Source organism: Eretmochelys imbricata, chromosome 8, assembly GCF_965152235.1.
Source record: "Eretmochelys imbricata isolate rEreImb1 chromosome 8, rEreImb1.hap1, whole genome shotgun sequence".
NCBI classification, from domain to species: domain Eukaryota; kingdom Metazoa; phylum Chordata; order Testudines; family Cheloniidae; genus Eretmochelys; species Eretmochelys imbricata.
The window spans coordinates 83,856,914-83,881,131 of NC_135579.1; the positions used below are offsets into that span (position 1 = coordinate 83,856,914).

A 24,218-nucleotide genomic window follows, 5' to 3' on the forward strand; every position below is an offset into this window, starting at 1 on the left:
TCGCACCCCAGAAGAGAAAGGAAACAGCTGTTGGACTCTGGGGAAGGGATCCTGACCTGAAGCATTTGGTCACTAATTCTGCTAGAAGCATGTGGTGAGAAACTTTGCTTTAATTTAATATAGTTTGTCAGGCACTAGAAGGGGATTATCTTTCTTTTTCTTGCATCCAATTCTGACTTTTTATGCCTCATTACTTGTACTCAAAATCTATCTCTTTGTAGTTAATAAACTTGTTTTATCTAATCCAGTGTATTTAACTTAGTGTCTGAGTAACTCTAGTTAAGATAATATCCAGCAGCTTGTTATTCCCTTAAAGGGAATATACTTAGTATATTTGGACTGTCCAGGAGAGGGCTGGGCAGTAGAGTAGAACCTCAAAGATACAAACACCAGAGTTACGGACTGACCAGTCAACCAGACACCATGTGAAATCAGAAGTAACCAATCAGGCAGCAGCAGAGACAGGGTAAAAAAGTAAATACTGTACTGAGCCCGTGTTGCATCTTAAAGATAGGCACATCTTGGGCTGCCTGTCCCCATCCTATCCCCTACTCGCCATGGTGTGGGGCAGCCACTTACAGGTAGGAGGTGGTGAATGCTGTTTTCCCCTCTCCCTTCCCCCTGGCTAGGAGCGGGACAAGCTTGTAAGCTCAGAGCCCTGGGAAAGAAACTTTCCAAGCTGCTACTGAAACCTGGCCTGGAGCATAAGCTGAAGGAGCCAGAGCACGAGCTCCTGCCTGCATGCTGCACTCTGGAGGAGCAGCTCAGATTTAAAATGCCAGAGCCTGCACTACATGCCCACTGACACTGCGGTGCCCCAGATGCCTCACTTATCACCCTTGCAGCCAGGGGGCTAGAACCAGTTGCCTTTCCCCACCCCCACTCACTGGGCAGCCACTGCAGAGCTGCGATTCCCCCCCCCCTCCAAGCAGTCCACCCTGAGGAACATCCCATAATGGCTTGTTCAGAGTTACAACTTCCCTTTCCAAGGTGTCCATAACTCTGAGGTTCTACTGTAGAAGACGTACTTTTCTGGGGAAAAATTAAAGACTGGGAGTGTGTTGGGATGACCCTTCAGTGTAACCCAGGCTGGTGAGAGCCAGGCTGTGACTGGCAGGCTGCAGTCACACAAACACATCTGGGAGTGACCTGCCTGCTGGTGGCAGTCTGTGAGCCATCCAAATCGGAGGCTACGGCAGCAAGGCAATCCAGGTTACAGTTCTGAATTCAATCCACTTGCCAATTCTGCTCTGTGTCTATTGTATAGTTGTTGTTTGTAGAGTAGTATTAAAACAAGATCCAAAATGTTTGCAGCTGGTACCCCTGAAGATCAGCAAAGGATGCCAAACCTTCCGAGGGATTAATAATAATATGGGGAGACCTGCCTGGGAATCAGAAAGCATCATGAGGTGGCTGTCAGCAGGGGAAGTTTTGGATGTATGACTTGCTTGTTTCAAGATGATCCAGTCTCAGGTATATTCTGCGTGGTTTTAGAGTTCATCTGATGATCTAAAATGCATGTAGGTGTGATCTACTAGGCATATATCTGCTCATAGTTTACAAAGCATTCAGGCACACTGGAGTTCCTGGTCTGAGTCCGGGAACAGCAGCCTCAGACCCCCCAAAAGGCTTGATGTCTACAGACTCAACAGTATCATTCCATAAGGAAAGTTCTGATGCTAGGGGGGATTTCAAACAGCCCTCCAAGAGCTTTGTTCTCTCTGTCCCGCTCTTCTCTCCTAAATCTAACATTGGAAATTGTAAAGAAAGTTGAAAGAGGTTACTTTATACAGTCACACTCCATGACAGCCACGCATCTGCTTCCCAATGCCCCAAGGGAACCTCATGAGAAACTACTCTGCTTTCTCTCTCCTCCAAATGAGGGTCATAGAGGTCATCCCTCAGCAACAAAATGGGAAGGAATATTATTTGATTCACTTTCTGGTACTAAGAAGAGAGGCTATCTGTTGCATCCAATGATGAATTTTGGACATCTGAACAAGTAGAGTAGCCAACTGTAGTGGTGACACTGATATCTATAGTTCCTTTCCTGTGTCAATAGAATTGCATTAAACCAGAACCAGAAGTATTTTCAATGACCAGTATTACAATATGGAACATGCGTGCTTCAAATCAAACTTAAGTTCACAACAGCCATTCCTGGCAATGAATTAAAGCAGTGTTTCTCAATCTTTTTGATACCAGGGACCAGCTTACTGCCTTTCTATACTGTGCACCAAGGAGATCTCTGGGATCGGTGCCAGTCCATGGACTGGTCATTAATGCCTCTTAACCTGAACACCTTTCTGGTGCATCTCCCAGGGAAGGAAGCTCTGTAGTCAGTCCATATCTGATAGAAAAGTCTATGGTGTACAAGGTGTAAATGACATGGTGTCAGAAGGGAACAGAAACAGAAGGAAGAAGGGGACAGAAGGGGGAAAATATACAACAAATGTTGCAGGATCTCATCAACATGCCATTCTTCAATGCCTCAGAGAATTTTATCTTTGATAGACTTTCAGAATGGACAGACTGGAAACAATATTTCACAAAATTTCAAATTGCTACAAAACTCCATAAGAAAATTTGAGATAAACATGTGTGTGTGTGTGTGTGTGTGTGTGTGTGTATAATATATATATATTGTGATACAGGAGGGCCAGGGAGAAGTGGTAGAGTGTTAGAGGGAAAATATATAAACCCTAGGCTAATTAAAGCGTGGTTCCCTGTAGACTAGGGAAGGTTGCTGCAGGTTAATTGGAGCACCTGTTGTCAATTAAGGCCCTGTCAGGAACCTAATGAAACCCCCTGCTTCAGGCAGTCATAGGAGGAGGAGGAAGGAGAGAGGACTGGAGCTTGGAAGTATGTTGTGAAGACCAGAGAACTGAAGTAAGGGAGACCCTGCCCCAGCAGGACAAGGAGACTCCCTCCCTCCAGGTCTAAGGACTGAGGGTAACCCCACCTAAGGGGGTTTAGAGGGGCTGGGACTCAGAGCGAGGAGCAAACCCAGACCCCTCCCCCACTTCCCTCCTCTATGACCTTCTTGGGCCACTAGCGGGGCCCTCGGCACCCAAGAGCAGGGATAAGGGGTGGTGTCTTAGCCTCCCCCAAGAAAAGCCCAGGACCCACCATATGAACATTGGCCGTCTCGTCACAATGTATAAATTTTAATTTATGCTATGAGAAGGTAAGCAGAGTATATCTTTAAATATTTTTCCTTTACTGAAGACAGTCATAAAGATCTCAGTGAAAGAGTTCTGGCTATATTTGATGCATACTTTATATCTTTGAGAAATGTGGTGTATGAAAGAGCATGTTTTCACCAAAGAATTCAAGAACAAGGAGAAAATGAATCTTTTGTAAAAGCTCTGCATGTATTGGCTGAAAACTGTGATATTTGGGACTGCAAAACATGAAAATATTAGAGACAGGCAGTCTTTCACAGCAGCTACAATTAAAGGCAGACCTGACACTTCACACAGCTATTCAAATAGCAAATCATTCTGAACTTGTGAAGCAGCAAAACAAACTTGCCAGACTTGAAAAAACAAGGAACTAGTTTATAAGCTTTAAACAGCTGCAGCATGACTGCTAAAAGTAATTATCATAAGACTCCTGAGCCTGAGAGGGGGCAAAATTCCAGCCAAACTACAAAGCCGTTCTGAATAAATGTACAATATGTGGAAGATTTCATAGCTCAAGATATGTGTTCAGCTAAAGGTGAAATATGTAATAATGCATAAAATATGGTCATTTTGCAGCTGTTTGCCATGCTGAAGCACTGAGAGAGCGAACTATGATTAGAGAGAATAAGAGCCATTGTTGCTGGGTTCCATCATGTGACTACACAAGCATGCCTGGAGAGTTAAAATGAGTATTTGTGGAAAGACTGACTAAAATTGACTCCAGAGCAGATGTGACTGTCATTTCAGAAGGAATTTACAATCACCTTCAATCCCTCATGGAGCTGAAATCACTTGACACAGCCTTGATTTGCAGTTGAGGTATTCTGAATTGCATGGACCAGTTCACCACAGAAAACTTACATGCTGAATGCACAGCTTTTGTCTTTGTATGTGATCAAAGACCAACAACCTTCTCAACTGCAGTGTGGCAGCCATGATGGGCATCAGTAAGAGAGGCTGAAGAACTCGATGGGGTATTTGGTGATATTGGACTTTTGAAAGGAGATCCAATACAAAAAACATCGACAGACATTGCTGAACCACAAACCCTACACACACCTTGCAGGATTCCTATCCCATGGCTTCATAAAGTAGAAACTGAATTAAAGAGAATGGAATAGGTTAGCACTATGTAGAAAATCTCTGAGCCAACAGATTGGTGTAACCCAATGGTACTGGTTATAAAGAAAAATGGAAAAATATAAATGTGTGGATCTTTAAATACTGATTGAAGCTGTTGTGAGAAAAATATATCCTCCCAATACTGAATGATTTTCTCCCCCAAACAAAAGGAGCTACAGTGTTCTCCAAGCTGGATGCCTCAAGTGGATTCTGGCAAATTTTGCTTAGTCAGAGTTCTAAACTGACCACATTTATCACACACTCCCTGGGAAATTTTGCTTTTGAAGATTACCATTTGGGATTATCAGTTCACCTGAAATTTTCCAAAGAAAGATGGCAAAACAGTTCACAAACACAAATGGAGTTGCACTTTTCATAGACAATATGGGTCTTCGATGGAAGAACACAACAAAACCCTCAATGAAGTTTTAAGCCCCTAATTAGTCATTTTGAATGAAAGCTAAACAAGGACAAGTGTATTTTCCACCTACCCCAAATCAAGTTTTTTGAGGGGCAGACAATAAACAAAGATTAAATCAGTCATAGCCATGAGAAAGAAAAAGCAATTCAAGAACTGAATGCATCAACAAATGTACCAGAACTGAGATGTGTTCTCAGTAAGGTGAATTACCTAGGTTTATACCTATAAGACCTTTCTACAATGAGAAAACCACCGGATGAACTATTAAAGTCTAATACATAGTGGGTATGGAGCCAAATAAAGAAATTTGCCTTCAAAAAGGTAAAAATGATTTCAACAGCTCCAGTTCAAATACTATGATGTGAACAAACCCACAATGGTCAATGCAGATGCAAGCAGCTATAGCTTAGATGGTGTATTGTTGCATCTGGCTTCCACTCAGATCCATGTTGTTGCATTTTTCTCTCGCATACTCAAAGAAACAGGAAAAATGATATGTACAGATTGGAAAGGAGTGCCTGGGAAGCATGTGGGCATGTGAAAACTTTTACATGTTTCTGTGGATTGGATTCTTTTATACTGATAACAGACCATAAACTGCTTGTAACACTCATCAATGGAAAAGACCTGAATCAAGCACTACTGAAATGCCAGTGTCTATTGATAAAATTAATGAGATTCAATCCAATTGCAAATTACATTCCTGGAAAAAATCTGGTAGTAGCAGACACTCTGCATTGGAGCCCTGCAACCCACTCAGAGCTGACCTATAAAGGCATTTGTGAATGCTGTAGATGCATACAGACTAGTGTCAGAAAAGTCTACTCCAGCTACAAGTAACCTTGACAGACATGCAACTTCAAGAAGTTTTAAGTTATATTTGGGCTGCTGGTCCAAGTATCTAAAGGCACTAAAGGAGCAATAAGAGACTACTTTGCAGTATGTGGACAATGAAGCAAATCAAATTCCATTGTTTTACAAAGTATCAGAGGGGTAGCTGTGTTAGTCTGTATCTACAAAAAAGGATAAATCAGACATCAGGAATGGTAACATACAAAAGCCAGTAGGAGAACACTTAAATCTCCCTGGACATTCAATAACAGATTTAAAAGTAGCCATTCTTCAACAAAAAAACTTCAAAAACAGACTTCAAAGAGAAACTGCAGACCTACAGTTCATTTGCAAACTTAACACCATCAATTTGGGCTTGAATAGGGACTGGGAGTGGCTGGCTCACTAAAAAAGCAACTTTTCCTCTTTTGGTATTGACACCTCCTCATCAGTTATTGGGAGTAGACCACATTCACCCTGACTAAATTGGACTTCAACACTGGTTCTCCGCTTGTAAGGTAACTCCCTTCTCTTCGTGTGCCAATATATATTTATACCTGTATCTGTAATTTTCACTCCATGCATCTGAAGAAGTGGGTGTTTAACCCTTGAAAGCTTATGCCCAAATAAATCTGTTAGTCTTTAAGGTGCCACCGGGCTCCTCATTGTTATTGTTTTTCAAGGGATTGAATTTAGATGATCAAGTAGTAATTGCTATCATTTCTCTTTCTTATTTCTTTTAAAGACTAGTACCAGATTTGGCCTGGGATCATTAATATATCTGGAAGACTAGAAAGCCAGTAGTGATTTTAAGACATCTGAGCTCCTAAAGGGTGTTTTAAAATTAGCCTTAAAAAAAGAAAAGAAAAGGAGTATGGACAGTTAGGAAGTAATAAGGAATTTGCCAGTATTATCCTTACTTATATTCAATTAGCAGTATCTTCAGAAAAATTAAATAGACTCTACAGATCAATGTTAAACAACTAATTGTAAAGGGATTTTAACAACACATTTGTTCCTCACAAAATCTTAAATGACAAACTAATTCAAATTGGCTTGAATTAAAACCTTTGTATTATGGATTAGAAACTCACTAGAAGTCTAGCAATAAAGGCTATGGTTGCCCTGTAGAGCCCATGCTGGCACAACTATGCCGATATAGCTATGCTGGCTACTAGTGTATCATAGAATATCAAGGTTGGAAGGGACCTCAGGAGGTCATCTAGTCCAACCCCCTGCTCAAAGCAGGACCGATCCCCAATTAAATCATCCCAGCCAGGGCTTTGTCAAGCCTGACCTTAAAAACTTCTAAGGAAGGAGATTCCACCACCTCCCTCGGTAACGCATTCCAGTGTTTCACCACCCTCCTAGTGAAAAAGTTTTTCCTAATATCCAACCTAAATCTCCCCCACTGCAACTTGAGACCATTACTCCTTGTTCTGTCATCTGCTACCACTGAGAACAGTCTAGAGCCATCCTCTTTGGATCCACCTTTCAGGTAGTTAAAAGCAGCTATCAAATCCCCCCTCATTCTTCTCTTCTGTTGACTAAACATCCAGTGTTCCCTCAGCCTCTCCTCATAACTCATGTGTTCCAGTCCCCTAATCATTTTTGTTGCCCTCCGCTGGACTCTTTCCAATTTTTCCACATCCTTCGTGTAGTGTGGGGCCCAAAACTGGACACAGATGAGGCCTCACCAGTGTCGAATACAGGGGAACAATCGCGTCCCTCGATCTGCTGGCAATGCCCCTACTTATACATCCCAAAATGCCATTGGCCTTCTTGGCCATAAGGGCACACTGTTGACTCATATCCAGCTTCTCATCCAACCCCGTAACCCCTAGGTCCTTTTCTGCAGAACTGCTGCCGAGCCATTCGGTCCCTAGTCTGTAGCGGTACATTGGATTCTTCTGTCGTAAGTGCAGGACTCTGCACTTGTCCTTGTTGAACCTCATCAGATTTCTTTTGGCCCAATCCTCCAATTTGTCTAGGTCCCTCTGTATCCTATCCCTACCCTCCAGCGTATCTACCTCTCCTCCCAGTTTAGTGTCATCTGCAAACTTGCTGAGGGTGCAATCCACACCATCCGTCAGATCATTTATGAAGATATTGAACAAAACCGGCCCAGGACCGACCCTTGGGGCACTCCACTAGATACCGGCTGCCAACTAGACATGGAGCCATTGATCACTACCCGTTGAGCCTGATGTGTAGATGTGATACACACTAACAGGAGGAGTTCTGCCAGTATAGGAACATCCCCCTTGACATTAACTATGCTGCCAGAAGCCCTCTTCTGTGTTTTTTCACATCCCTGCCTGACATAGCTATGCTGACAAAAACCCCAGTGTTTGACACATCTATGCTGACAGAAGATTACTTCTCTCACTGTAGCTAATGTCATTCCAGGATGTGGTGTTCCTATGCTGGCAGAAACACTCCTCCTTCTGTGATAAAGGGACTGCACAGCACATTGGAAATCTGCAGAAGATGATCAATTGGGTGAAGACGCAAATAATAATGGGAATGGAGAAATAAAACCAAGAGGGACAGAGGAGAAATATTGACAGAAAACTACAATGGGTTTCAAGCTGGAAAAAATAAGCTAGGGGAAAATAATATGATAATAACCTATTCAGTGGAAAACTGAAATATGAAAAGCACCTGAAAGAGATCTAGGGGTGAAAGTGGTCTTTGGCTTCTATGTGATTGCATATGGGCCTGGGAACTGCATACCACTAGAGTTTTCTTCCAGGAAAGAATAAAGAAGAAGTTCTGTATTGAAAGTTTATATAAAGGAGAAAGAGTTCAGGCCAGTTGGGGAAGATTATTTGAGAATTTGGGTGTGTGTTTTTTTTAAAGCTATTACATTCCATATTGCTCTGGGGTTTGTTTTTTGTTTTTAAATAAAATACTGTCCTATGGAGCTGGGGGTACTTGGCCCATCTGAAAATCAGGCCACAAATTCTTAAACTTAACTCCTATTTTAATGTGACACTATTATCTGAGAAACTTTTATTGGTTCAGAAACAGTCCTTCCCAAAAGGGGACACATGCTTTTGTATATTTTGGCCACAAAGTCGAACTAAAGCAGAAAAATAGCAACCTGCTTTGAAAAATAAAGCCCCAAAGCTATGAAGCAAACTAAAAAAGACAGAAAATTCAAAGTGGACGCCTGAACTCATGTAGTTTTGAGAATAAAAAGATCCAAAATCCTGAGTCAAGGACAGAATATAACCTTCACTTTTAATTTTCTTGGGGGTTTTAATCATTTTAATTTTTGTTTTAAATGTACCCCCTCTATTCATATCCATGTGTATAATGAAAGATTAAAATAGTGGAACTCAAAAGATAAAATAATACTGGAGCAGGAGTATCCAAATACAATGAGGCAAAAGCACATGGTTTTTAAATCCAACAGTCCTTAATGCAGCCACAGTCCTCGTGCACGTTTGCTTCCTACTAGATCGTGCTATAAACAGTACCCAGCCAAAACCACATTTTCTTTCACTTCACATTCTGCCAGCTTTTCTCTAACCTCACCCACTTACAACTCCCCATAACACTATGTATTATTTACCTATGGCTCTCAAATAGTACTGTCCAGGTACAAACCTCTCTCCCTTCTCCTTTAATTTCTCAATTATATTTTGGCACTACAGAAAAAGGTTTGGTGGTGGGAGAGTTTGGCTTTCTGACAGCATGTATGTCCAGATGATGAGTAAACACCTCCTGGAATAGAAGACCTTTAAGATGATGAATATAACTGGTTATTATCACAGAATAGCTGAGCCCAGATTTCACCGGCCATGTGTAAAAGAGCAGATACACACTCCCAAAGCACCAGACAGACTGGTTTAAGGTAGGGAGAGATGTACTCCCAGGAAATAAATCTGCAGAAAAGAGGGCCCTTGTAATATGTTAATTGTTTACTGCCTGAAAGACATTGGATACCAGGACATGGGGGGCATCACAGGAAAAGGTGGCTGCATGTAGGGTTTGTGATAAAAGGTATTGGATCCTAGAATTTGCTCTTAGAAAGATGTAAGTTGTTTTCTCTTCTGAAACTGAAACTGAGAAAGCCTTATCTAGTGAATCTTTTGGCCAAGTATAAATCTAGATATTGTTGAGACAGCCATTTACAGTGTATTAAATCCTTTTTCTATCTACTTTTTTATAACTCTTTATAAAACAAAGAGTTTCTTTTGAGTGTGATTTTCATGCAGTTCCGTCCTGGAGAAGGACCTTCCAGGAAGGAGCTCTCAAACCAGGCCGCTCCACACTTCCCTTGGCCAAAGGGCATGGAAAGGCAAATTTAACCCTACTAAAATGTGTTGCAAAAGCATGTAACTCAGAAAGGAGGAGACACTGAGAGGATGCAGGATGCAGAGCTGGAGGAAGGATGCATTTGATGACAAATGCTGACTCTCAGGCAAATATGCAAAGGATTTTTTAAAACGTATACATTGTACCCAAAGGAGCCATTCTATTGCTTTGATACAATATGAATAAATATTTTAAAGAGCAATTTTTGTACCCAGTAGAGTAAAATAGCACTTGTGCAGACACTGCAGTTTAAAAAGAAATTGTATAGATTTGCAAATAGGTGTGAGTGTGAATAATGAGCATTAACATTCTTTATAAAATAGAGCTTGCTCACCAGTCATCTTTCCAAAGTTCATAGTTTGTATTGATGCATTTCTTTTCAAATAATTGCTCAAAGTGAACTGGTGCCTGCTCTTGCTGTAATTGCTATCTTGAAGTCAGTGGGAGCTCTGCATGAGTGAGAACTGGGCACCTGTAGGTTATAGGCTCAAGTATACTTGCACAGAAGCATGCTATACTAAAGATTGGGAGACGGTACACTGCGCCAGTATTAACACCTGGAGGCATTAGAGTTTTGTAAGCCATTAAGCTTCTAAACTAGAGGCACTAGGGGGACTGGATTCTTTGCCCTCCTGCCCCTCCACAAGCCACAGAACAAAACTTCACAACATTGATGCTGACAGAATCTGGGGGGCCTAAAATGCAAGTGGTTTTTGGAAAATGAAGTTGTGGATGTTTAAATCTGCAGCAACCTGCATGAGTTTCCCTCCATGCAATGACATTCCAACTGAGGGGTATTCTAGGAAGCTCCTGATAATATGGCTCCAGTAGGCAATTAGCTTGGGGTAGTAGTAGGCAGTTTCACCTTGTCTCTGGCAGATCTCCACTAAGACCTTTGGGTTTGGCTGTGGAGCCTCGTGTCTTCCACGTATGGGGAAGCAAACTTCTGTTCCTGACAGAAGAATTCCAAGGATAGTGTGCAGGCTGATCCTAGTGGCATTTCTATTCCCCTACACGGGAATAACCTGCATAACGAAGAATGGAGCTATAGGATTTGTTTTATGGTATGGAATGTACCCTTTTGAAATAACTGAATAATCCTGAAAGATGTACAAAATGAAATAAAAGCACCAAAACAACATTTAGTTTTGAGCATATTAAAGCAGCACTTTGTTCAAGGCAAACTACAGTTCTTTTGTTTCTAGAACTGATTTTTTTAGCCCCTAATAGGACAGTTTCCATGGCAACTCAAAATGAACAGATTGTGCACTGGCTTCAGTCGATTTCTGTTAAGCATGTTTCATCTGCCTAAAGTTAAGACAGATTTTTAGACCCTCTGCTGTGATTTGAATGTTCATTTTCCCTTATTGACATTCATGTCCTCCAGTGTATAATCTCTCTCCTTCCAAAGGCAGAATCTGGATCTATAATCTGAAGTGATGCCACTGCATATCAATGAAGGAGAAAAGCCCATAACAAAAACATTGGAGTTGATAAACCTGGAGGACCGTGACTTTCTGGATGCTCATGGTCATATTTTAAAGTCAGATTCCTTATGATTAATGCTGTACAGCATATGTGAATGCCACTGCCACTTTACTAAGTACTTTATGTCCTGGAATAAGATTAAAAAATCATAGTGTATTCTCCTGCAGTCTGACCCAGCCTCTTAAATAATTTAATCACTGCGTATCTTGAAGGACTGATGTAAAAGTCCCAGTGGAAACTAAAAGTTCTTATATAGCTGATAGAGGTGGGAACCATGTTCTTTGTCATGTTCTAATTTCAACCCTTGAAGTATCATCTCTGTAGTGTTGGATTATTCCCATGGGTCTTGCCTTCCAGAAGTGGGGAACTGAGAGACAAAATAATGTGACAAATGAGATAATATGGGTAGAAGCAGAGAGAAGATCTTTGATATCCATAGTTAAAAGGGAATTTGAATTCACTGCTGTCTATTCACCTTTTGAAAATTGTTCTGCTACAGTACTGACCAGGATTTTTTCCAGGGCATTTTGATTCTCTCTTGGACATTATCAGTTGAGTTTTTAAGTTATGACAAAGGATCAGGATGGATATGTTGCTCTGCTCCTGGTAGCAACGGAGTCTGTTTTTCACTGGTTGAGTTGATACCTTTCTGTTTATATTTGCATATCCTAAAACCTAATTTTTTACATACTCTGGGCTGGAAGTGATAGTGTAGCCATAAAAACAACGAGGAGTCTGGTGGCACCTTGAAGACTAACAGATTTATTTGTAGCCCTCTTGAAGAGTTGTTGCCATACGTTCTAATCAAGAATTTGCTATTTCGGTTAGTAGAATGTAATTCTGTTTTTGAGAGTTTCTTTCCCTCTATTTCCTCCTTCTTTTCTTTGTTGCTTTTTGAGTAATCCTGGAACGTTTTCGAATTATAAAACATTTTTCCTTTGCAGCAAAGATCAGGTTATGCAATTTGCTTAATACAGGAGATTGCTTGAACTCATGATATATTTTTTGATATATTTCTGACACTTTTTCTTTTATCTTAAACATACTTGGCCATCTCCATTTTGTAAATGTTATTTGCACTCATAATCAGGTGATTTGCTGTGGGGAAAAAAACCTGCATCTGAGCTGGCAATTTATTTTGTGGCAAAAAATATGTGTGCAAATTGCACTCAGCATTTTTAAAATTTTTCCTCAAAGTATTTTTGTCCGTCTGGCTTTTATCCTCTTGACTAAGGCATGTTCTCCTAGGTTACCAGGAGTGTAGGGTTTGTTTTTATTTTGTTTTGTTTTTCACTAATTCTTGCTTTGTTAGCATGTATTCAGATTGTAAACTTCCACCTATTTTCTAGACATAATTCTTCTTTATCTAATGAGGGCATATTCTTACTCTGCAGGCTGGTTGAAGCCATCCATAAAAGCTTTGCCTTTCACAAGAAAATAATCTGCTACTTCATTCTGAAGCTCTTTGACATGATTCACTGGTTCCAATTAATCTATATTCTTGTTTGGCCTGAATGCACTCAAATTGGACCAAATGATAGACTCCAAAATAACTACTGAATTTTGAAAGATAAAACATGTCTGAGTCCTAGCATCAAATGGCACAATAGCAACTAATTCTCTGGCAAGGCCAAGGAACTCAGCAGTAAGCATAACCAAATACAGTGAGCAGTAGGACAACATAGCCATGCCAGAAAGCAATTCTGTTATCAAAGACTGCACGTGCAGATGCACACACCTGCATTGTCTGTAATGCAAATATTTCTTTATTAAATAAAACAGATAATAGAAATACTCATTTTTAGAAATATTGTTATTAGAAATTGGGAGAATACTATAAAAATATATTTCCATTGTCATAAGCAATCCTGTCACCTCCAAAGATGAGAAACCAAGGATGGGGTCCTGGTATGAGTAGAAATAGCAGGAGCTTTTTTCCAGCTCTCTATTTTTCAGTTGGGTCATTAGGTGCCATCATTTCCCTTAAAAAAGGAGCCCTAATTGCTTGGCTGACTAAACAGCAGTTCCTCCCCTCCTCTAATTGCAGGGAATTAGCAGGAGGCTGGAACATCCAACCGTAGTTCTTCCATTTGCTAGGAATGCTTCCCATGTAGAAGTCCATGCCTACCCATATGGTGGTTTTGTTTTTGTTTTGTTTTATTCGGGAGATATACCAGGTATGATAGTGGACTAACTTCAGTGAAGTAAATGCAGTTTCACTAGATCTGATTGCCTTAAATAATGCAACCTTCTATTTGGATTTATTATCAAAGGAGAGTAATGTATCCAAATTAGATTAATTGGTTCACTGCATGGGATATTAAAAGATGTTAATGGAGAAAGAGAGGCCAACATAGAAGTTAAAGGTTGGTGCTTAGATGAGGAGCAGTGGATAGGCTGGAGCTTTGTTTGATCCAAGGTTTTTGAAATAGAAATTGTGGAAATGGTGTCATTGAAGAAATATCTCTGTGAGAAACCTAAGAATCACAAATCTCATTCTGGAATTATGGTTGCAAATTAGATGGAGAATGAAGATAAGGGTGAATCTGAGATGTTTGAGCATTTTAAGTTTAGGACAAGGAGTTTCTGCTTTAAAAGGTTGTAGATACGGTTTCTCTCAAATGAAGATAAAATTATTAGCTTGGGAATATTCTTGTTGAGTTTAAATACTCATTAACTCTAAAGTGAGCTTGCAGTTTTAAATGCTGCAGTAAAACATTTCTAAATGAGAAGAACTACGAATAAATCACTTCTTCCACATTGTTGTATTATGATCTTTTAGCTGAGTGAGTTCTGACTTAATCTAATGAATACATTTGAAAATTTCAGGAGCAATATTTTGGATGTGGAGGATCTGAAGTGCTCCTCTAGCTTAACAATAAATGTCTTTTTATTTGTAGTTCATTATATACAACACTACAAAGGCATTATACCCCTCTGGCAGGCCCATTGTTACAGTCCTAGTATATGTCAACATGAGGTATTTTATATTTAAATGTTTGATTAAACAGAATACATCAACTCCAAGATCTGCCCATCAGGACGCCAGCTTAGAAAGACTTTTGGCAAAGGAAGGGAATTCAGCTGCTGCAGTTCAGACTTCATGATTTGGCATAGGATGCAGTGCATGACTTCTGTAATTGGATCTACCTTTTGACAGGCTTAGAAATCATAGCCCAGAAGAAGAGGAATAGTCAGATCTGAATGGTCCTAAAAATTGTCGTCTTGAGATTTTTTAGGGACAGTGAATCAATAAAAGATATGGGTAAAGCAACAAAGTGGAATTTGGTTCATTCTTTCACAAGACATTATGAGCTGGATGCACTGTGTGGTCTTTTTTCAAAACTGTTCTCTAAACAGTGTTTCTAAAATACCTGTCTACACCATCTCTGACACAGAATCTGTTTGTTAGACCTGTTAGTTCCAGATATGAGTAGAAATGGAAATGTAATTCTTATCTGGAAATTTGCTTTTGTAAATTTCTTCAGTTTAGGTGGCCTCCCTTGTGTTGCCTTACAATGTTTTGGGATCTTACTGAGGTGCAAATATTCAGGCTCATAAAGCATTCGTGAATAGCAAGCAAGGAACAGTCAGCTTGTTTATTGATTAATTATAAGCAATTTGTTCTAATTTACATTATAAATGTGTAAAATGTACAGAATCAGTTTAAAACTACAAAAAAGAGAGCCAGATCTTGAGCTGCAATTAATGCTGCTTTGCACAGTGGAGCAAAGCAGTGCTGAAGTCAGCACAGCTGTACACTGGAGGATCTCCTCTGTGTAGAGGAATCCTTGGGTGGCATAGTCCTAGAGGTTCCTATACCACTTCACCCTCCTGGCTGCCAGTAACAGGGTGTGTGTGGGTGAGAGAATTTTTGGCTGCCAGAATAGCCCCTGGCGGGCCATTAGCAAGTGGCATAAAATAATGAAGTCCTTAGGCTGCCCTAATTTACCTCACGGACCATCCTGACACAGAGGCCCCCCCCAAAATTTAGTGGGTACAAAGGGCATATTTGTACCTCCATTTCAGTTGAGCCAAGTGCTGCACAGTCCCTGCTGAGGATCTGCCGCAATGAAAGCAGCACATGCCATATAGCAGTAACCCACAAATGCATCTACCTCTAATTGCTCAGTGGCTACCAAGATGTTCTGCTAAATCTCAACCATTATATTAGCAGCTCAGCTGCATAAGGTTGCTTGGAAACCAACTCACTTAGCTCTCACATTCCTCCTGATAGCTGTTTTATGCAATAACATCCTCACATGACACACTTGTAACTAGACATGCATGCCTACCTCACTTGAGAGCCCCACTGTAGAGGGTGTTGGTGCTTGAGACAATTACTAAATAATCTGTCATGTGGTAAGTCATTGGGATATTAAGTTACTGTCCTAGTCAAAATGTGTTCCAGCACTGAATACAAGCAGTTCCACATAGTCGAGTAATCTACTTCATTTTACTTTCTTTTATTGAGGATAATTTCTAATTTAGTCTTTCAGATGTGTACGTACACTCACTGAGTAACTGGATGGTTTTATGATTGTAACCCTTATCCTAATCTCTCTCTTCCCTGCTTTCATATATTTCCCTCATTTGTGTCATGCCTAAATTTAGATTGTAAGTGCTTCTGGATAGAACTGGGTTTTTCTATGCATTTCTATAAAATGCTTATCACAGATTTAGAGAAACAAAGATCATTAATAAGCAGCAATAGAAATCTGTCTTGTGGGTTTTATTTTTTTTACTTGACCTGTTTTCCTGACCTTTGAATCAATGGCCATATTACTACCTGATTAAGGCAGTCATTATCAATGAGCTGCTTTAAAACTGCACCAGATGTTTCTGGTGCTTGTGGCTAGGAGGTTTTCAAATCGGCTTTTTTCCTCTCCTTCTTTCCCTAGTTGACAACAATCTTGCTTCTCTGCCAACCTGACAATTTGCTGCTCTGGGCAGGAATGACAGTCAACCGTAAGCAGTGGGAGGAAGATTTGCAATTAATGAATTGTATAAGGTTTCATATCAGCCTTCTCAACAAAACATATGGCTAAAAAACAAATAAGTTTAACCCTCTGCCTCCAAACTCAACCATACACGCAATGACCCAATACTATGAAATTAGCAAGTTCATATACTTTTTCCTGTTAATCTTGTTTTGTAACCATGAGCTGCACTTTTAAGGACCAGTTAAAATAATTTGGTTTTATGTACACAGATTGTGGACTAAGGGGTGCTGTTTCTCCAGGGATTCATACTTTGCCAAGGGAACACACACATCCGTCATTTAAAAATTAAAAATGCATGATTATTCTTTTATGGATTTGTATAGTACTACAATGGTACACTCTGCATTACAATGCTAACAGACCCTCTCCCTGCCCTAAAGAGTTAGACCTAACCAAGACAAGGAAAAAACAAAGGAAACTTAAGGAGCTTATTGGTAAAGAGGCCAGCTTAGGAATGACTGGAGGAAGTGTGTGCTTTAAGGAAGGTTTGGAAGGGAGAGCAAGGCTGCTTGATGTACAGAAGTGAGAGAGAGTCAAAAGCTGGGAATGGGGAGAGCTGTAAAGAACAGTTAAAGGGAAGAACTGGGAGTAAAACTGGAGTAGGAGTAAGTGAGGGTAGAATATATTAGACTTTGAAGGTGTTTGCATCAGATTTGGCAAAAGAAAACCCAAGAACAAATATGCAAATGAGGAAATGAAAATGTGAAAGGCAGAATTATAAAAATCTAACTTTAAAATATGCTAATGCAATAGGGAGAGAGTCTTCAGCGAAGATTTAACAGGACACTATTCATGCCCTTTTCCATTTCTCTAACAGATGAGTGTCATACTGTAACTCTAGTGTGGACCTGTACTGTGACAGGCTGTGGCTCTATGGATAGTCCCTTCCAGACTAGCTTTGCCATGGCAGGAGTAGCCTGTGAGAGAGGAGGGAAAACTAGGGCAGGGCATATACATACTATAAACAGGCTGAGCCCATCCTTTGACTCTAGGTCCTGCCCTTTCATACCTCCAGGGGTTAAGGAGTAGGGTGACACACCATCTGACCACCTCTTTTTCCATGGACTTGGAAAAGGCTGTCTGAATTTGATCCCGCAATAGGAATGAGATTGCAGTTGCTCTTAACAATTTAACAATAGGAGGGTTGCTCTTAACATAAACACTTTCAAGTGGGGAATGTGTTTGCTTGTTTTGGTTATATTCCACACCTTTTTCTTTTTAACTCCTCTCTAAAATATGTTTAACCATTGCTCCTACTCTAAATGGGATACACCTAGAGAGGCAGGGAAATTGAGCATGACAGACTTCTGTTTGTCTATAACAGAACCACATGTGCCACCATTCTGAATTGCATGGAGAAAACTGCAAAATGTAAGGGATGGAGAATAGGGCTTTGAACTCCAAAGTAATCTTCATTGCTGTCCCATAACCAGATAGCTACTTCACTATGACATATTTGCTTACATGGCACAACAAAAGCCCTTAAGTGTAAATATTCATTTCATCCGTCTTGCTCAGGCAAAACACAGCATATACATAAACTAGAAAGCAATGAGTGAAGAGACTAGGCTATGAGGGGGTATGAGTGCAGGTGTGTGTGAAGAGATACTTATATAAGCAATTACCTGGTCTTCAAAGTCAAATTCGGTATCAGCGATATCTCCAGAATCCAGAATTGGACTCAGATCAAGTACATTTGGCCCTAAAGTATGAAAGGAAATGAAACTTCAGACATGGACTGGCAGTTTTCACTTCACACGGTGGGACATAGTTATATTTCCAATCTCAATCCGGCTCTCTCGTTGTCCATATATGTGTTTTTTTTTTTTTTTTAAACAAAACCTATCCAAGGAGTCATTTGTATGTGAAAGAATACCAATCAGTGTGATGGTTCTTTAACCATTCATTATTAGGATTGTTGTAGCTTTTAAAAGATATCTCTAATGTGATTAGTATACTGTCTAAATTACAATACCTTTCATGTATTCTGCAAAGTGTTGTACACTGTGTAATGCACTACAAAAATGTTACCTGAATTTTAATTAACTATGAAGTTGGTGAAGAATAAAATAATTTTATACACAAAGAGATAAATTAATGGTACTCAATAGACTGAGAAAGACATAATCTACTTTGTGTATACTAGTAAATCAGAATGGTTGCATTTTACATTTGCTTTGCTCTGGTGTAAATGACTTCAGGGCACTGGAAAAATAAGGCTCAATATCTCCAGAAGTGCTGGAGGTGTCCCAGACTAAACTGGTATGGTAGGACATCTATCAATCTCTTAGTCCAGAGGTACCAACATACAAGATAGAGCCATGGGCCCTAGCACCTGCATCCCAGAAACATCTATTCTGGGACCACCAGTTCTGCCAGCAACAACTCCCCAGTGCTGGCAGATGGATTATGGCAGTCCCCTGTGTTCTGGGGCAAGGAAGGGTTCCCTGTACCCTCTACTGGAGTAATAATTTAGCCCCATTCATAGCTCATCACAGCCCACCAGTATTTGGGATTTGTGAAAGTTTCAAAGGGCACATTGTTACAAGATGATTTGAGTTCCTGATAACATAAACTCAGTATATCTTTTAATTTTTTGCTATCACTTCAGTAGACTCATTAAAAACAAAATTTACTACTCTTATTTAACTTTCAACTTGTCATCACGCCATTTATTTACAGAATTTTAAACCCTAACGTTATAACAAACTCCAAATAATGAGAAAATCTAGGACCCAAATTTTGAGTCCATTCTAGATTGCAGCTACAAATTAGCTGTCAAGAAGCCTGCAAAGGGCCTAAGCACCATTTACCAATTTGGGAGCAGTGAAGAACACTAGAGCAGCTAATAAATATAATTTTTGTTGTGACCTGCTGTCATCAGTCAGTCAGGGTTATGGATGGGGAAGTGGGAATGCTGTTCTGGTGGGTTGCATGTGTGATTATGCAGCAAAATATCTTCGGAAGAACAGGTACTACTGACCACATAGTCTTAACACTGCCACTAATCTTTTGATTAAATGGTTTTTTCGCTATTAAAGCTAATCCTTACTTTACAGTGTATATGGAGAGCTGTCTGTATCATTCACTGTCCCCAAAGGCTTTACTGTTTCATAGTTCCCAACCCATTTAAGCATCAGCTATTTTTGTTTGTTTTTAACATTTACATAGTAATAATCTCTGTAGGTGGTGAGATGAACAATAAGAGAGAGAACATGAGGAGCAGAACTGGATAGCATGATGAATAAAACCATAAAGCTTTGTAAAAGGAGATTACGTCAATGCTGTTTAATTTGCTATCCATATTATAATTGGCCAAATTCATCCTTGATGTAGCTTGTTGGCTTCATGGGATTTACACCAGGGATGGATTGGCCCACCATCTGTTTGTGTGGGGTTTTAAAAAAAATGTTCTTGTACACTTTAACAATTTGTTATATTAATGTAGTAGAAAGGGATTACATTTTCCCCATCTTTATAACCAGAGATGCACCTGTGCTGCATTCTGTACCTTGGTATAGGTGTTCTGTGAGCTTCTAATGAAAATACCTGTTTTTATAGATAGGTGCAAGAGGACAGAATTAAGGTTACTATGAGAAGCTTAATTAAGTTTCTTGTATTTTATGCAACTGAAGTCTCAATCTTAATATTACACCAAGGTAGATAATGTATATAATTCAACTAAACCTGAATCTTGATTGAGAATGATCTACCTTGAACTGCCAATTATTTTTAAAGGCACTTTTGTAAAATATTTGATTAACTATCACTAATATTCCTTATCTACTGTGAGCAGTATATCTCCTCCCTAACTAGGAACATTAACATTAAATATTGGATTTAGAAGCTAAGTACTTTTTAGGGAAATAGACTACCACAAACTTTTAATGTAAAGATTGGGCTGAAAGTTAACGGTCACGCATAATATATTTTAAACTAGAAAAGCCATAATAGTTCTGTATTTTTTAACATGGTGAATTGTCTATGGCAGTTTTAACTTGAACTGTGAGGCTTGTTTTCACTGCAGAAGCCGCAACTCTTTTGCAAGGTTCAAGAAAGGGTAGGATAAATTGAGAGGGTTTTTTTCTTTCTTGTTTTCACTGAGAACTTAGCGAAAGGAAAACCATCTGTCACTCTCTGAATATTCTACAGAGAGCTATACTTTTGGTGAGTGAAATGAAATAAACCTAAAAGAGATGCCCTGCAGTACACTGTAGTAACAGGCTATTGTGAAAATAAGGAAAAGCAGTAGGGGGCTGGTGGAGCTTTTGGATACCATTGCTGCAGTACCAATGGAGAATGAGGTAGGTAGTTTGCCAGTCTAACTGTACTGTAAGGGGGAGCACACCTAACTTGCTGGACCCACACTAAAACCTGCTACTACAGGGATGGTAGGGGAAGAGAGCAGGCTTGGCCATTCACTCAGGAGGATGGGAGTGGGAGAGGGCCAGTTGTTCAACCTGTATAATAATAATGGAAGTGATGAGGATGGGGGTGGGAATTGCCACTGACACACCAGAAGACCTTGAAAGATGTGGGGGAAGTCAGGGGGAGGGTGGATGTTCTAAGTCTCAACCCAACTTTGCTTAAAACTTTCTGTACCAAGTTTCAGGAGGCTTATGCTAAACTGGTGTTGCTGTCATCAGTATGAATAGGGAAACAAAGAATTCTGAACTCAGGACCAGGCAAATAAGTGGATGAAGAAAGAGTTGTCAAATGTTTTCTTTAAAATGTCAGTGCATGTTCATGGCTAGTCTATATATAGCAGTGGTCTGGTAATACCCTGCAATCATAAACAAGGTTTAATTCATGTTGTTATTTTTTGCATCTTTCTTTCTAAGTTTAAACTTGTACACAGATATAGGCCTCAAAGCACTTTAGCACATGGTTAACACAAAGGGGTACATCCTTAGGTGGTGTGGATCATTTTGCATTCCATTGTCCCATTCCATTACAGCATTTAAATGCTTGCGTAACATTAAGCACATGACAATTTACATCAAAGCTATCCATAGGTATCTGAATAATTCTATTGACTTCAATGGGCTACTCATGTGCTTAAAGTTACACAAATGCTTAAATGCTATGCTGGAATGGGGTCACAGAATGCAAAAACTAAGACCTGATCTGAAAAGGTGCATTTATAATCTGAAATACCTTCAGTTTTGACATGTACGTGTTTATGGGGGTTGGGGAGAAATCAGTTAATTTTCTTGTGTACTGTGTTTTTCAAAGGGGAAAAATGGAAAGGGTTTTATTACAGTTTTTTAAAGATTTCAGTTTACTTCTTTATTGCAGCTCCCTTAGCTAAATAATCAGCTCCACAAAGAGGAAGAAGTTATTGAAGGAAGAAAGTATTTCAGACAATTCTATTTGCTTTTGTGCTAAACTTTGCATCTTCAACACATAGGGCAGCATTTATGCTATCTTGTAAATTGAGAGTTCATTCTTAGTAAAGATTTGGCTCAAATTTTGACCCATCTTTTGTTGTAATGAAGCTGACTTGCACAGAACTGTTAGTGAAAAACTATTATCGAGGTATAACTCATGGGCGGTTACGTATAACAGATGTCTGGATCCTAGCACAGAAATGTACCCCAGTGTTAATTTATTATATTCATTTATATCATTGAGTCAAATTATGCTGATCTGTCTAAATTTAACTGCTGTTAATTTGCCATTAAAAGGTAGCAGAATCACATTGATGCAAGTTAATTAAGCAGCTGTTTGGACCATTTGTATTTCAGAAATGTATTAATATATTCCCACACAAACTTAAATATTATTTTTATTTGCAGTCCATAAACTGGCTCAAATATCCTCACACAATATATCTTTTTAAGAACAACTGTATTTGCGCTTTTTACATTTGACATTGTCATAAAAATAATTTTTAAAAAATTCTGTGAAACCTAGGTTTGTCTACATGGTTAAAAAAATTAGGTTTAATACAAATTGTCCTTTTAGTTTATGAAATTCTTTGAAGAATGGTCTAACTCAGTTAATAAGTCTTACATTTCAGCATTTCAAGTCAGAGAAATACTTAGAAAGTCATCTTCCAGGGAAAGATAATTTAAAAAAAAGAGAGAGAACTGATTGGTATTAGAATAACAGTTCCATTTTTCTCTCAGTAAGATGTTTCTAATACAAAATTTATTGCAACCTTTAGTGGTGGAATTTCATGACAGGTTGTTGCTTTTGGCAACAGTCAATATATCTCAGGAATCCACAATGAAAAAGAATATCATTATCATCTAGGAGCACACTGAATAGCTTTCTTTCTCCAAATATTTGTTGTGTAGGTGGTTGCACATGGATCTTGTAAGAGTAGTTCAAGGTTTGGCATATCAAATATGATGATGTGAAGCCATGAATGTGTTCAGAAAATAATGTCTTGTTTGTTAGCCACTATGAACCAAATTACATCTGCAATTATGGTAATAGTTTAAAGACAAAATGAACTGGGGCTAATTATCTTTACAAACATTATTGAAATAAGCAAAGAGCCTTTAATTGCCTGCTATTTTATTAATCCTCACACGCTGTCTGAAAAAGAGAGGTACCCAACTGACTGTAACCTCTTTGGTCTGATGCCCATGTTTGATATGGAGAAAAGGCTAATTAATGAAGTGATAGCTCTTAGTCTGGAGACGGGATTACCTCATTTTTGAACCCTATTTTGAAGGAGGACAAAGGCAGGTACAAGGTTCCTGTTCACATGAAAATTCACTCTAACACAGAAGGGCTGAGGGGGAAAAATCCTCCAACATGTGTCGCGGAGCTCATTGACAGCTAATGTGGGTACTGGGAGGAGTAGCAGATGCTGCCTGCTGCTCCTCTTGCAATGGGTTTTTGGCTATGTGGGTCTACGCGATCTGTAGAGCCACTGAATGCAACCTGTTCTGTGGGTGACACACCCAATTTGTGCCTTTCTATGGTCCCCCACAGAGATCTCATATCCAAGCCATGCTGATTCCAATTATGTCAGTTCTCCAAATATTTGCCCATTCAAACAGTGAAACATACGATTTCCTTCCCAGACATGAAGAAGAGCTCTGTGTGGCACGAAAGCTTATCTCTTTCACCAACAGAAGTTGGTCCAATAAAAGATATCACCTCAGCTTTAGCAATTTCGAGGGGGTGGGGAAGTAGTCAAGAGTTTGTTTCAGTGTTTTCGTTAATATTTGATGGATATGAAAAACAGAAATCGCTGCTACGTTGGATGTTGAAAGTAAACAGTTTCTTTTGCTTGTACAGTAACTCACCTGCCACTGCCTCTTTGGGAGGAAATAGCTTATTGTCAACTGCCATGCTTATGTCATAGAAAACTTCCTCTTCGTCCCTGTCTGCATCAAACTGTTGGAAAGGGAGAAGGCAGTCAGACATCTTCTGGACAGAATGAATTACTTAGATGAATGCTATTATATAATATGCAGTCCAATCCTAAACCATTAAAGTCAATGGGAATCTTTCAATTTCCTTCCTTTGAATCAAGCCCTTAACTATGATTCATTCCATTGCCAACTTGCCCATATTTCATAGACTGCAGTTAAAAAGAAGTTGAGTTGTTTTAAAAGACTGACATTTCCAAGATAAAACCACAGAAAACAATATTAGTAATACATAGCACTATATTTGATGCTTTTTCTGCCATCCAAAGTATCTATGTGGAGACCGTGAAACTACAGATCACATGAATAGTTCTTATCACCTGATTTTTAGGGGGAAGCTGTAACAAAATACATTTAATTTGAAAGTCAAAATTGCTGAGCAACTTCTGAATTGTGGCTTAAACTAATCTTTTTAATATGTGTGCTGTTCTTTCAGAACTTCAGTGAGTTA

The 24,218-nt window shown here is 39.4% G+C and overlaps 1 protein-coding gene across 1 annotated transcript in view; it reads right to left on the reverse strand.

Annotated features, from left to right (window-relative positions):
- The window catches only part of AK5 (adenylate kinase 5), a 147,650-nt gene that overhangs the window by 48,839 nt on the left and 74,593 nt on the right, over nucleotides 1-24,218 (reverse strand). Inside the window, exons 7-8 of the mRNA XM_077824575.1 lie at nucleotides 23,642-23,732; nucleotides 18,002-18,078 (exon numbers count right to left, since the gene is read on the reverse strand). Of these exons, the coding sequence (XP_077680701.1) occupies nucleotides 18,002-18,078; nucleotides 23,642-23,732 (168 nt within the window). The remainder of the gene's footprint in view (nucleotides 1-18,001; nucleotides 18,079-23,641; nucleotides 23,733-24,218) is intronic.